The following is a 15619-nucleotide window of genomic DNA, read 5'->3' on the forward strand; positions in this document are numbered from 1 at the left end:
AAATAATAAAACATGTCTCTCTGAAACGGAATTAGAAGCATAGCATTGTTAGGTCCTTGTCAGCAGCTTGCGGGAAGGTTTTTGTCATAAAATTCAGTCTGCAAGCTGCATTTTTATTCCGACTACCTTGACATTGGTTGCAGAACCAATGTGGGGATTTAAAATGGAATACATGGACCACATGTTACTGTACATCCTTGAAATTACAAATGGGTTTGTTGTGAGTTATGACCAATACTGTGACACCCTCACCCACACCATTTTTTTTTCTCTCTCTCATTCTGTACACGAATTTGGGAACTTAGTCCCTTTTTCAGGTCAAGTGGACCCTATCATCACTAATGCTTATAATCAGCTGAACATTATGTCATGGCAAATGCTACTGAAACGATAAAATAGTGGATAGGAAGGGTCCTTGCAGACTATCACCTTATTAAAACAAAAGCAGGTGGTGTGCAGCGTTCTTGAAATGGGTAACGCTGAAGCACTTTTTTCAATTGTTAATTACCAGTTGGCCACCAGGTGTCACTTCTCTCACCAATTTACTATTTCATCGAGAAAGATGCTGAATTTGTTATAGTAGTAGTTATAGTCGTAATAGTGGTACTAACAACATAGTGGTTATAATAAAAAAATAACAATATCAGTAAAAGTACTGATATCAGAAATAGGTTTTGGAAGAATATCACTTTAGCCCTATAAAATAAAATGTTGCACTGGCAACTACTACTAAAATTGATGGTGATGATAATGATGATAATTAATATTAGTAGTAGTGGTAGTAATAGTATATATGCAATGTTTTTTTATATATACATGCCACAAAAACAGAAAATGCCATCATGCAAAAACAGTGTGAATTAATAAGCAAACATAGTGAGTAAATTTAATCAACAAAAGGGAAATGAAAGTTAACAGGTACGCGAGATAATTTAAGAATAAACCCCACACTGTGGTGGAGAAACAGAAAGTTGAAGGGAGCCGTTTGTTCCTGACTCCCGCCATGTACTTGGTAGTGCAGTACTCCTGCGAGACCGAGGGGGGCGCTCTGCACCCAGCCTTCACACAGACAGCACTGACTGAACGGACAGAGAGCTTTGTGCCGAAAACTAAACCCAACCTGTGTCAGACTAATGAATTAAAACGGCCCACTTGAGAGGTAAATACTAACGAGGAAACGCTTGTCAAACATTCTGTGGGTTTTAGCCGTAGTTGTATATTTGAAAACAGATTCATTTTGCATTTGTTAGGGTGTTCAAAATCCTCCGTGAGGGCAAGTTGGTTGTGAGAGAGGAGGGCTCAGGGCGACGGTAGCAGCAGCAGCAGCCCTTCTTCGCCTGTGAACTAGCGGCAGTACGGAGCGATGCGTTGAAGTTGAAAAAAGACAGTAACAAGTAAATAAGCTTCATTTTTAAACTCAACAAAGTAGTTGCATTTGTCGGAAACCACAGTAACTGACCACGAGCACGGCTATTTGAGGCAGAGATGATTGGGTACTTCACTTCCTCTGTGATTGTCTGTAGCTGGAGATGTGATGGGTACCTGAATAGTTTGCGGCCTAGGCTAGCAAAGTAGGCTAATCAGTTAGCTTGCACGGCTAACACGTATTAGCCGCTCTCTGCTAACTCGACTTCCTTCCCGCAAAATGCTAGTCGCTAGCCAATGATGTTTTCACTGCAACTAGCTAGCTCATTTGATAACCTGTATGACAGTAGACACACACCGGCGGCTCCCCTACTGTTTTTAAAGTAGGTTTTCAACAACTTATTAGTTCAAATAGCTGCGAGGTTACCGAAATAGCAGTTGAGCTTGTTTCTGTAGCTACACGGTGTTTGGCGAGAAATTTACGGAAAATACGGAGCTGATGTTTAGCTGGGGCATTTTAGCATGCAAGCTAATAATATGCACAGTGTTGGTTTAATGTTGGCTTTCTGTTTGAAAAGTTTTCTGGATTAGGATATCATTACATATGCACGCACGGTTTTGTCAATTTTAGCGGGCAAAGTGGATGATTGGCAAATGAGAATGATGCTTAAAACGAGGTTTTTGGTAAGTGCGGTAGCATGGTTGTGTTGAACTTTTGTTTTCTGACCCATAGAGGCCAGTAGAAGACCGTGTGGATCATACATCAACAAGCATGGAGTTCCCGCAACAGCAGAAACCGGCGGGGGACGGAAAGATCGTCTATCCTCCTGGAGTAAAAGAGATTACGGACAAAATCAGCAACGATGAGGTGGTCAAACGATTGAAGGTATGTTAATGGGGTTCTTTGCTGCCAAGATTCGTTTGCCGCAAACCTTAACCTCTTGTATTAGTGTCCAGCCCCTGGCACAATGCCAAAACCATTATAACTTTGCAAACTACTGGATATTAATTCATAAGAGGCCCTTTCTTATGGCAGGCTGTTTCCCCAATCCTCTGTCTTCTCTCAGTCTGTACAACAACACTCATAATCCTGATGTGATGTCATCGCTACCAGAGTATTATGGTATTGTTGAACTTGAGTGTGACATGATACAAAACAGGAGATAGTATTGTTCAGAAGTGTTGGAGGCTCCAACTTTTCCAGCCCGTAATCTTATTCCCTTAAGTCCTGAAAAATGGGTTGAACCCAAAATGTGAACACAAGAAAAGCAAACATTAAACACTGAAGCTATTTTTACTGCAAGGGAACAAAACGGTGACTCATGTTTAAGGGAGATTGAAGAAAACAGCTGCACTAATGGAACAGATAATAACCGAGATTCTGTTGACCTTTTGAATATCAGCAGGACTCAAGTAGTCAGACGAGGACTAAATGCAGTATACCAGCATATTTAATATTTAAATGTACAAAATATTTAATATATGAAATATAAGTGCTCTGAAATGTGAATCTCAACTTGCAAAAGCACAGTGAGGATATGCAGAATGTACAAATAGCTACTGGTCTATTTTTCAGTTTTGTAGCAATTTTGGGGGTAGCTGTAGTCAATGCCCAAGTTCACTCTAAGGAAAGAGAAAACAAATTGGGAGCACAACATTTGCAAGAAGGTGCTTATTCACACATCCAACTGATACTGAGCAACATTATTATTCATTTGAAGTTGTGTTTCTGGGCTTTTGGCAAATAAAGTCCAATATTCACACTCCTTTTAGCTCTGATTTGGTCTCAACCAATTCCTAAGGGAAATATCTGGCTTTTTTTAGCTGCTAAATGCTCTACTACTGTATGTTCATCAGCTAGTCAAAAACTATCTGTCTGCCGTTCGGTGCTTGCCAGGTAGTGTACAGCGTGTTCACTGAAAACAGCTGCCCGTTGTCGCTGAAAACGACACAATGAGTGTATTGAGAGTGAACCATAACAGTAAAGCTGCGAGGGGAGCTGTAGATTCAGGAAATAATTCTCTGTAGGTTTACCACTATAGGTAACCCCTTTGACATGGGTTTCACTCTGTTGTCATTGTTTTTTATAGAGATATTGATTATAGCCACAATAGTTACAGGGTTTAAACTTTCTCACAGTGCATCCCGTTTAACACCAACTTCAAACCCTCAGCAGTTTCAAAGTTGGCTTGTGTGTATCTGTGTTTATGTGGATCCTGTGACTCCTCATAATCACATTAGATTGCTTACTACACTAATAGAGAAGTGGTTTCCTGACATCCTACATCTGGTTTTATAGAGCATCATAGTCACCATAAAGTATACAACCCATGGCCTTAACATAATGGAAAAATGTGCTGAATAGGGCTGTCAATGAGTATTCTTAATTTGATGATATAATTGAATTTTTCATTTAAAAAAACAAAAACAAAACAGGCATTTGATTGTGAAAATTGTTATGCGGTTGTGGGAAGAAGAAAAAAAAGCAGCACAACCACGGCTGTCTGTCTTGCAAGTTCTCGCATTGGGCCCAGGCATCTGCACTGAATGCACTGCACGATGGACAGGAGTCATATAACGTCAATTTCCTTGATTGAAAATTAAATGTGGGTCAAGCTAAAACATGCAAATAATTGAACAACCACGTTGTAATGATGGAAGAGAGTTCTTAACCCAACTCAGCTACAGAGAGAGTGATTTGCAGTCCGAGCAATCTAAAAACTCCCGTTTGGAAATTCTTTGGATTTTGGTCAGTAGATGGCACAGTTCTGGAACCTTGAGATAAAGTTGTATGCAAACTATGTAAGCTACAGTTAGCTGTCCATTTCAGCACTAGAAACCTGAGGGCACGTCTCGAAAATATATATTTTCGAAAAAACACGTCTCGCAAAATATGCACGTCTCAAATGCATATTTTCGAGACGTACCCTCTCTACATAACTATTTGGGAGACATAACTACCCAAGTAATTATGTCTCTCGTTGTTCTGGTTTTCCCTCTTATGGACTTAATATGCAGAAATAAATATTCTAATGGTTCGAACCTTTGATTATTCCTTCTTTGTTGACTGTGTTGTTGTTGTTTATGTAAATGTTTGCAAATCTCTGCCGTATGTTGTTTGAAAGTTAGAAAGGCAAGCACTAATTACATGTGCCGTAATTTGATAAGATTGTTGAAGTTTTGTCTAATGTCAGTAATAGGTCCAAAACATTGACAAAAAAAAACAACTTTATTGCACATGTGACATTACATGCTTCCATTTCTGAGTGAGTCCGTATAACATCAGGCTTGCCATAGTTTTCATTAATCTAGCAAATAGGTCTTTCTTTTATTTGAGTATTACGTAAATGTTTACAAGATTATATGTCTGAGCTGAATTGAAATTACACAGCTTTGTTATCAGTACCAGATGACACTGAGGTCTATTTTGTAGAAACTGTCCATCCATTGAGTGTCCATGAGTGTCACCCTGCCCAGTGTTGTGTTGGCCTTGTGCCTGGATTGCCTGCAATAAGTTAAAGAAGAGTTTTATGGAGCCTGGGACTTGTATTGTCGTTTTTGTTTTAAAAAAACAAACACTGCTTTGATTTTTGCTTGGCTGTCATCAGATGCACCACTCCATTTACTCCCTTTTTTGCCCTTTTAGACATAGCTATACTTACTTAGTGTGCTGTAAACGTTGAATGTGTAGGAGCAGATAACAAGGTGAGTCTGTGTTAGCCAGGCATCTCATCCTTTAATGAATTCCCTCTCAACTCACTGAACTGAATTGATATTTTTTGTAGAACCACTACTGGATGGATTTATATAAAAAGCCAAGCTTAATATTTTTTGTTTATTAGTGACAAAGTGTAAAAACAAAAAATAAGAAGAAATAGGACTAAAGAATATTCTTTGAAATCTCTGTTTTTGGTGGTGTGGAGAGGAGGTTTGGCTGCACCTTGAAGTTTCTTGACATCTCTCAAGATCATGTTCCCGTCATCCTGGATGTCCATACTGTAAATCTACTATCTTGCTCTATTCTGTACACAGAATGGTCAGTAGACGGCACAGAATAGAGCACGTCTGTCTGTCCTGTAAGAGGGATCCCTCCTCTGTTGCTCTTCCTGAGGTTACTACCATTTTTTTTTTTTCCCCCCACCCTTGAAGGGTTTCTGTTGGAAGTTTTTCATTATCCGAATCAAGGGTCTAACAGAGGGTGTTGTATGCTGTACAGATCTTTAAGCCCCCTGAGGCAGATTTGTGAATTTAGTGATACTGGGCTATATGAATAAAATTGCAGTGACCTAATGACTTGACTGTTTATAGTGTATGTTTATTTTATTACAGAAAGTACTAGTAGTAGATGTATTGAAAGTTACATATGTTGTTGGAAAGCTTTGCTTAGGGAATGTTATAGTTTTCAGTAACACCTGATAATATGCATCCCTCATGGCTACTGCAGGAACTTTTTGCATAGTTAGCCCAAGTCAGAAACTTCCAGTTGCCCGATTATTAATGTTAAGTTGATAGGTAAAGATCAGTGGGTTGGGCTCTTAATGGCACAAGAATGGGGATGGGGGAAAATCAATTCATATAAGAATTGCAGTTATTATCCTGTAGGATTCTGAATTGGTTCAGAAGTGCCAAAAATTCATTTTTGTATGTCATTAAGAACATTATGTTGACGGATCGAAACAGGCAAAACCCTCCCACCAGGGCACAGTGCAGCAGCCAGACGGTTTACAGTGTACATATAAACAAGATATCTTGTAGTTTGACTTAATAATTTGCATTGCAAGAAGAAGGTGCAGCATTTTGTGAATATTTCGAATCCTATCACCAAGAGACCAATATTAGCGAAGAAGAACGCTGAACTCCAGCACTAGCAGACAAGTCGGCTAACCAAAACACACTGCAATACTTTTCAAAACTTCAGCCAACTCTGTTCAGGTGGTGAATTAACTCAGTCCACACCCTGTTTCATTTCAAAAGCCCCAGACAGTGACTTTCGTTAAGACCATTTAGCATACCTGCCAGATATGTTTCATACTGCAAATCAGTGGAATAAGAGCCTGGAAATAGTGCCTCCCTTTCTGTTTATTCAATAGAGAATCAACCCTGAATCGATTCTCGACACAGAGTCAGAATTAAGTTGAATTGTGAGATTCCCAGGCTCCCACCACTGTAGGGAGTCACTGATGATTGTGCACCTGAACGCCTAACTTCACTTAGTGATGCAGTGAATAAAGATGATAAATGTAAAGTAATGCTCTTTGGATAACTATCTTAATGACTTTGTGTATATTGGGTTTGTAGAATTTCTTGTATTGTAAAGAAATAGTTGTTGTGGGTCATGGATCATGATAGTAGTGTATAATGAGTAACTCAGTCATTCCTGCCAAACATTATTTCAAATAATGTAACTAACGACAGTTTCAGGCATTTACACAGATATGAACATCGTGCTATCATCAGACCTCACATTGTTAGTGAAATAGGCCAAATAAGGGTGTTCATAGTTTTGACAGGGTAATAGCTAACTGGGCCTACCCAGTGCCAAAGTATTTTCACCAACACAGACTGATAAGACTTTTTGTTCTATCAAAGAAAAGCACTATGTACAGGGAAAGAAGGGAGGATGCCGGATCAGGACACAGCATCTGATGATCTGACTGTTTGTTGTAGAGATGGCTGTTTCAAGCCACATTTATTTCTCTGAGGGAAATCAGTTCCTTTAACTAAAGCATTATTTCAATATTTTGGCAAAGTACCCCCAGCCAGCCAAGAAATAGTGCCCTGCATAACCACCTGTTAGATAATTAGTGAGCAGTGGAGGTACTTTTTTGACTCCAGCCTGTGGAAGGAAATGGTTGTCACTTTACACTTTATCAGATGATATGAGAACTGCCTGCATGACTTGTATGGTTAAATTGTGGGTTAAATCTTTTAAACAACTGGCTAAAACAACTCAATTCTGTCCAAATAAACCACGATAAATCTAGGGTTTAGACACGCACACATACTCTGCAGCTCAACAGGCCCACACACCTCTCTCTGTAGAGAGTCTTCACCAGCTGGGTTGTGACTGTTTCCAGCAGAGAGAGTGTGTGTGTGTGAGTGTGTGTGTGTGTGTTCGTGAGTGTGGTGCTCTGCAGTTTGCTGGAGCTGTTGGCCCATCCCCCACCCCTGCTGGCTGCCTGGCTGTTCAGTGAGCTCCACTGCTCTGCTAACTCTCTCTCACACACATACACGTGCGCGTGCACACTCTTGTAGAGGATGTGGTAGGTTAAAGCATGTTGTCCTAGTTCGTATCCATAAGAACAGAGATTTTTGATAAGATCGGTGTGCATACAACCTCTTGAGATATTAGTGTTCATGTTTAACCTGGAAAAACCTCTGCAATAAAATATTGATGGATAATAATTACAGTCATTTTAACCTTCTTTGTTTGCTATGAGATAATCCAAATGGGCCAAAGGCAAATTAAAAGTCCACCCCCATAAGCACTGGGAAATTGTACATTTTCAACTTGAAAAAAAATTATTTTGGATCTGTGATACACTGGTTAAGTCCTTTTTATTTTTGGTGATGTAACCCTCTAAAAGTCATAGTATTCTGTGATATAGCATGGGGAAAGTGTTTCTTCCCAAGCATTACCCCTATCTATACTTAAGAACTGTTAGACTTAGGGCTGCAGTATTATTATTTGTATTATTGATTAATCTACCAATTATATTCTCAATCAATGAATTGTTTGGTCTATGACACATCAGAAAAGAATAAAAAATGCCATGGGGATATTGAATGTCTTGTTTTGGCTGACAGTCCAGAAACCAAAAATATTTAATTTCCTATAATTTGAGACAAGAAAAGTAGCAAATTTTCATATTTTAGGACCTGGAAACTTCTGATTCACCTAATGAATCAATCCCTTTTTTCCATATCCTAGTTAGAATATCTTCAGCCCTCACTCTTGGCCTTAACATTAAATTCAGTAACTCGTTAATGATAAAGTGTCATTTGTTGGTCACACACTGAGAATTAATGCCAAACTCTGAAGCTGTACAGGGCTTTAGCCTCATAAGCTCATAGCTCTGGTTCTCCCACCACACAAAAACTGTGTGGTTGAGTCTCATGGCTCTCATCTGTCCCTTCAAGTAAAATTGAATTCAGCTTTTCTCTACAAACAAGTTCTTCTTAGCCAAGTGACTTGTAACTCAAGCGGAGTATAATGTGCTCTGGATAATTGCCTATGTTAATATGAATGTCAGTGTTTACAGTTTGTATCCAGCTTTCTGGATTGTTTCTTCTTTGTTCATTGTTAGTAAATTACCATCTAATCGCATCCTGTTAAACAGTGGATGCATTAAGAAAACTCGATCCAGTGGTCCAAGATGACACCCCATTTGTTCCAGCAAATGTTGTTCACTGGGTACATATACTGAAAATGTTTCTCATGCTTTAGTGTTTTGGGGAACGTACAACGTATGCATAAGAGTCTTTCTATGCTTCTTGTTCACATATATGATTCAAAACATAGCCGGACCCATACAGGATTTTTGAGAGGGATACTGATATCGATATTTGGGGGTTTAAAAATCTGATAGCAATATATCAGCCAATAAAATTTCTTTTTAAAAAACCACATAATGTAAACAATCAATCTTGATACGGTTCCCTTGGATTCGGTACTTTAAAGAATTGTGACCACAATACATACATAGTGGGACGTTTTTAGAGTTGACAAGTCAACTTGTCACTGATCCCGATATATCTGCAGTACGCAAATATCACTCTGCCCAATTTATCAGTCCAGCGCTTGTTCAAAATAATGTAATGATAATGCTCTTTGAGATTTTTTTAAACTTATTTTTATTGGATCTAGTAGCTAAAATTGAGTTAAAATAAAGTAATTACAAGGCATTTGTGATGCTCAGAAATGTTCAGTTTTTCAGCCCTTTCTTTTACAGTGATTGCATATGGGGTTTGCGATATCCAATTCCAACTGTGGCCACTATGCTAAAGTTGCCTCAAAGGCAAGCACTGCTCCTGGGGGTTTTGTTAAAATACCAGACTAGCACAAAATCATTAAAATTATACTAGCATTTACAATTCATGCCAGCCAGCAATGCAAGTAGAACCTCTTTGGTTTAAAAAAAATAAATAAATGTTGTTTTCCTCTTTTTCCCCTCTCGGCATTTTCCATCTAAACTGCTACTGTTGTAGTTTCATATTTCATGCTAAAGATGAAGAGAGGTTGACCATATCTTGTCCAAAACCTTCTGCCACCTTTTTTCTCCACAGGCAATTTACAAAACACCTAAGGACACTGAACAACTTGATTTTCTTGATCCAGCGCTGTCAAACATTTCACCTTTCTAATTTTGATTTTGGCCACCCAAAATGCTCTCTTCCACAGATGGTGGTAAAGACCTACATGGACATGGATCAAGACTCTGAAGAGGAGAAGCAGCAGTATCTCAGCCTGGCGCTCCACCTCGCCTCTGAGTTCTTCCTCAGGAACCCCAATAAAGACGTACGGCTACTGGTGGCCTGCTGTCTGGCTGACATCTTCAGGATCTATGCTCCAGAGGCCCCCTACACCTCTCATGACAAACTCAAGGTTGGGAACTGACCCTGGGCAATTGTATGAAAACAATCAAGTGACTTAGCACTAAGCCCGAGTAAATAGTATTCAAAAGCAGTCCAAGCTTTGCAGATTTGATGATTGCACTTGTTGAAATGGCACTCATCTGCAGATTTTATGACCTGTAGTTAATTAACACAAACATGAGCAAAATAAAATTCTTTGCTGTTGTTGGACTAATGTAAGCCACTGTCTGTACTATTTCCTAGGTAATAGTGTGTTTGACAAGTTGTTGGCAGTTGATGTTCACCTGTCCACTATTCTATTACATTTCAAAATAAAGTTATTTAATTTTACACAATATGTAAGGGAAGGAGGGTCTTGACTGCCTCTATTAAGTCCTTAATCTTCAATTGGCAATCCCATGAAAAAATGCGCTAAAAACTACAAATGAATTACGATGAATTGGTGGGTTTTCAGCCAGATTACTGTGTCAAGGTGCCATCCAGATCTAAAAAGTGTTTCCTGCACAACAACAGTTATCAACTTTGTCGCTGTTTTCTCTGAACTAATCTGCTGTGTTTCTTTTTTAAGCTATTATCAGTATTAACTTCAAGAAAACAATTAACTTAATCACATGCTAAAGTGTTTTCCTGTCTTTTCTCCAGGACATCTTCCTGTTCATCACCAGACAACTAAAGGGGCTAGAAGATACCAAGAGCCCTCAGTTCAACAGATACTTCTACCTGCTGGAGGTAAGGCACTTATTTGGTAGAAAACACGAGGGGCTAAAGGAGGGATAGCTACTGGTGTTTAGAGCTGCAACAATTAGCAAATAAATTAGTTGAATAATCTGCAACTATTTTGTCAGTCTGTTAATTGTTTGTCATTTTTCAAGCAAAAAAAAAAAAAAAATTAAAAATTAAATTTTCCAGTTTCTCAAATGGCAGGATGCTTTGCTTCTCTTTATATATATCAAAAAACAAAACCTTATACTTTGGGTTTTTGTTTTGGAAAAAAAAAAAGACATTTCAGGACGTCACCTTGGGCTCTGTGAAATTGTCATTCGCACTATTTCACAGTTTTTTGACATTTTGTAGACAATTAATCAAACAAAAAATCACTAATGAAAATAATCATTAGTTGCTGTCCTACTTGTGTTTTATGGATTGTAGTTCAAAAATAAAATACACTGTTGAATAAAATATTTGTGGATTTTTTTTTTTTTTTAATGTGTTTCCGTAGAACCTGGCATGGGTGAAGTCATACAACATATGCTTTGAACTGGAGGACTGCAACGAGATCTTCATCCAACTTTTCAAAACACTCTTCTCTGTCATCAAGTAAGGCCCTTGTTATCTGCTGCTGTGTCATTTTGGGTTTTCCTCTTCATATCTTATATCTTCACATTACCTTTACTCTACATTCTGAAATATCTATTTATTAGACCTTATGTTCCACCACTGTTCTTCTGGTAACCCTTGAATCTGTCTCATGCTCCTTTTTTACACCTGATATTAACATGTTTCACTTACCTAGAAACATGCAGACTGGTAGATATGATCTGTTTGAGATTGCAAACTCGATTTCATGTACTGTATGTATTAGGGCCGGGTAATGTCACTTAAATTTAATATCATAATATCATATTGTCCTCAATAACGATTACTAAATGATATCTTTAAATACAGTTGTGGACAATTCGTTGTGCTTAAAATCAGAGCAGAATCATAGAATATTAGTAATATTTATTTAACGTATGCAGTGGCTAAGAACACTTACTTATTTGTTTGCTAAAATAGGAAAATCAAACTAAAATGTGTTATATTTCATGTGTGTTGCAACTATCAAAACAATTCATATTATAGATAGATCTAAAAAGGTCTAAAACGTTTATGGCTCCTGTTATTTGATTCCGTCACCGGGATGTTTTAGGGCATGCAGTGACATTATTTTTTTTTTAAATGACACATGGTTAATTACATCACTTAACTTCTGTTGGAAGACTCAGTCTCGTTGTCCCTCTTTCTCCACAGTAACAGCCATAATCAGAAGGTTCAGATGCACATGATGGATCTGATGAGTTCTATCATCATGGAGGGAGACGGAGTCACACAGGAGCTGCTGGATACCATCCTCATTAACCTCATCCCTGCACACAAGGTACAGGTTAGGCCACCCCTGGTCAAAGTTTTTGTTACTGTGACTAGCTAAGTGAGTAAAGGATGAACTGATTTCCAAAAGGCATAAAGTTAAAGATGACACATTTCTTTAATATTTTATGCAAGATTATTGCCAATTCTATATAGTACAGTTTCAAAATAACAAAAAGGACCCAAAACAAAAGTTTGGTCAGTACTTAGTAACACCCCCTTTGACAAGAATCACAGCTTGTAAACGCTTTTCGTAGCCAGCTAAGAGTCTTTCAAATCTTGTTTGAAGGATTTTCACCTGTTCTTCCTTGCAAAAGGCTTCTAGTTCTGAGAGAGTTTTGGGCCGTCTTGCACACCGTGCTCTTTTTAAGTCTGTCCACCATTTTTCGATGATGTTTAGGTCAGTGGACGGTGAGGGCCATGGTAGAACCTTCAGGTTGCGCTTCTTGAGGTAGTCCATTGTGGATTTTGAGGCGTGTTTAGGATCATTCTCCTGTTGTATAAGCCATTGTGTTTTCATCTTCATTTTTTTGGAGATGATGTGATGATTGCTCTCAGATTTTGATGGTATTTAATTGAATCCATTCATTCCTCTACCGGTGTAATGTTTCCCCCTTGCAACTGGCTGTAACAAAAGTCCAAAATGCATCAGGCTTGTTCAGATGCTCCTCTGCAAACTTCTGACGCTGAATTTTGTGGTGAGGACACAGGAATTTTTTTTTCTCTCTCTTCCATGAAGGGCATATTTTTGCAGGTGTTGCTGCACAGTAGAACTGGGCCCCACCACTCCAGAGTCTGCTAAATCTTCCTGAAGGTCTTTTGCAGTCAAACGGGGGGTTTGATTTGCCTTTCTAGCAATCCTATGAGCAGTTTTCCAGACATCAACTTGACCTCCACTGTCTTAATAACATTACGAACTGAGGAAAACAGCTACCTGAAAGACTTTGCTATCTTCTTACAGCCTTCTCCTGCTTGGTGGGCATCAATTATTTTAATTTTCAGAGTGCTAGGCAGCTGCTTGGAGGAGCCTATTGCTGCTGAATGTTTAGACAAGGTTTGAAGAGTCAGAGTATTTACAAAGCTTTGAAATTTGCATCACTTGGCCTTTCCTAATGATGACTGTGAACAAGCCATAGCCCCAACAAGCGAATTAAGGTCTGAGACCTTGGTCAAAGTTATCTGAAAGCTCAAATCTCTTGGGTTGCCCAAACCTTTTGTATGGTGCTTCTTTCCTTTTTTTCACACTAAACAAAACAAAATAATACACTAATATTGCTTAAAATGTTGAAAATACTGTTTCATCTTTAACTTTATGACTTTTTGAGATCAGTTCTTCTTCTACTCACTTAATTATTCACATTAACAGAAATTTTGACAAGGGGTGCCTGAACTTTTTCATGCCACTGTATATTATTTAATTATAATATTATTTATTTGTATTAATATTGAATTGTATTGAGAAATTTTCATGGTCATCTTTGTGTGTTGGTGTTTTTTTTAATTTTCAAAATAAAATCTGGGTACTTGTTTTGATTATTACAACAATGGTTAAAAACATAAAATAAAATATCAGTTAACCCATAACACTGGATTAAAATCAGATTATAAAATTAAAATGTTCAGCACAAAAGATCAGTTTATTATTTGTTTTTTAACTGCTTTGTGAGCAGAAAATCAACAACTTGTTTTAAATTTCATTGCATTTCTTTTCTTGCATTTTGCATTTTTCTCTTCTGTTAATGGAAACCTACTCGAAGCTGAGGAACCTTGTGACTCTGAACTTTAAACTTGAATGAATAGTGTCTTTTTGGAGCAAGAAACAAAGCTTCCTTTTTCCTGAAAATCTGTTTAGAAAAATGACAACAATGAGCTTTGCGTGTTTTTCAACCACCGTCAGCAGACGTCATATTTGACACTAACCAAAAACTTGGAAGTTCTGTGCGTCTGTTCTGTGAGTGTTTGAATAAAATATGCAAGTTGTACCAACTAATCGGTGTTTAACATTCCTTGTGACAGAATTTGAACAAGCAAGCATATGACCTTGCCAAGACCCTGCTTAAGAGGACCGTCCAGACCATAGAGACGTGTATCGCAAACGTGAGTATCATCCTGCTCTCCATTGTGTTTGTTTTCCCTCCTCGTCTCAGTTATTCATTCTTAGTTTGACTTTGATTACTTTCCATATCTACTGAACATATTGTCAAATTAAGTCTCTATTTCGCACGTTTTTTATTCTTCTTCTTCTTCCTCAGTTCTTCAATCAGGTTTTAGTGATGGGAAAGTCATCAGTCAGTGACCTATCAGAGCACGTCTTTGACCTCATCCAGGAACTGTTTGCCATCGACCCTATGCTGCTTACCTCTGTCATGCCACAGCTGGAGTTCAAACTTAAGGTGAACACAGCAAGCATACATACACACACACACACACACACACACACACACACACACACACACACACGCGCGCACACAACCCCAAAAGAGATAACAGTACACCACACCTCAGACCACAATGCATCAGGTTCTGTTGATGCATTGCTTAAAATGTTAACATTGACCATACAATTGATAATCATTGTGTATTTTTTTTCATTGTTGAATTATTTGTAGGGTAATATTAATGGCTTACAAAAGCTTAAGCACATCATATATCACCTTTTTAGACAATTTTACCCCTCAGTAGTGCAAGGTAACATCATTGTTTCTACTATAACGGTGAAAAACTAATAAAAAGCCAGTTTTAACATGTAACATCATTTTTAAAAGTGATCTTTGCAGTATGGCTAAGGCACATTGTTAATGGAACACATAAATGCCACTCTAAAACACCATAGAGCTGAGACGCTTAGCAACTATTTTGGTATTTGATTATTCGTTTCAGTCATAAAAATAATGAAGCAATGCCAAATATTCTCTGATTCCAGCTTCTCAAATGAGGAGTTCTTGCTTGTCTTTGCCACATATTATTGTAAAAATATTGTAATAATATTTTGCTGCATTTGGTTCTGAAAAGTTGTAATGTATATTTTTGGACATTTCATAGACTAAACGATAAACCGAAAAAACTATTGGTGGATAATGAAAATAATCATTAGTTGCAGCCCTAAAACACTAGAAACACTAGAAAATCACACAATAATGATGGTCTCAGGGGTGGTCAACCATGACCACATTAAAGCACGTCGTCTCTCCTGAGCAGGAGGAGTGGGCAGCTGTCATACTGTAGCTGCTTCTGTGTATACCACACACTGTAAGCAAATATGAATATGTATCAGTTTGAATGTTGATTTCTTTTTGAAACCGTTTAAGAGAAATCAGAGAAAATGAATTAATAATATGTAAATGTACTTTAAAATATAATTTCTGGTATGGCATTCATAGTAACACTTTGTCCAATCCTGCTCTGTAGGCAGATGTGCTACAGGTTTTGCAAGTATCGGATCTGAGCACAAGATGGAGATGGTTGACAGTTTTTCATACTTGTTGTTTGAATTAAGAGTGTAACCATGAACAAATTAATACCAGTTTGAAGA

At 38.0% G+C, this 15619-nt stretch overlaps 1 protein-coding gene across 4 annotated transcripts in view; it reads left to right on the plus strand.

Annotated features, from left to right (window-relative positions):
* Positions 1-994: 994 nt before the first annotated feature.
* The window catches only part of pds5a (PDS5 cohesin associated factor A), a 29245-nt gene continuing 14620 nt past the window's right edge, over positions 995-15619 (plus strand). Inside the window, exons 1-9 of one of the 4 annotated variants that reach the window (XM_040146756.1) lie at positions 995-1159; positions 1251-1394; positions 2099-2251; positions 9767-9970; positions 10603-10689; positions 11180-11277; positions 11971-12097; positions 14104-14184; positions 14340-14480. In XM_040146756.1, the coding sequence (XP_040002690.1) occupies positions 2138-2251; positions 9767-9970; positions 10603-10689; positions 11180-11277; positions 11971-12097; positions 14104-14184; positions 14340-14480 (852 nt within the window). In that variant the 5' untranslated portion in view covers positions 995-1159; positions 1251-1394; positions 2099-2137. Of the gene's footprint in view, positions 1160-1250; positions 1395-1561; positions 1749-2098; positions 2252-9766; positions 9971-10602; positions 10690-11179; positions 11278-11970; positions 12098-14103; positions 14185-14339; positions 14481-15619 lie in introns of those variants that run through there. The other 3 variants (XM_040146752.1, XM_040146753.1, XM_040146755.1) reach the window with 3 other exon arrangements.

This window comes from Xiphias gladius, chromosome 15, assembly GCF_016859285.1.
Source record: "Xiphias gladius isolate SHS-SW01 ecotype Sanya breed wild chromosome 15, ASM1685928v1, whole genome shotgun sequence".
Classification (NCBI taxonomy): domain Eukaryota; kingdom Metazoa; phylum Chordata; class Actinopteri; order Istiophoriformes; family Xiphiidae; genus Xiphias; species Xiphias gladius.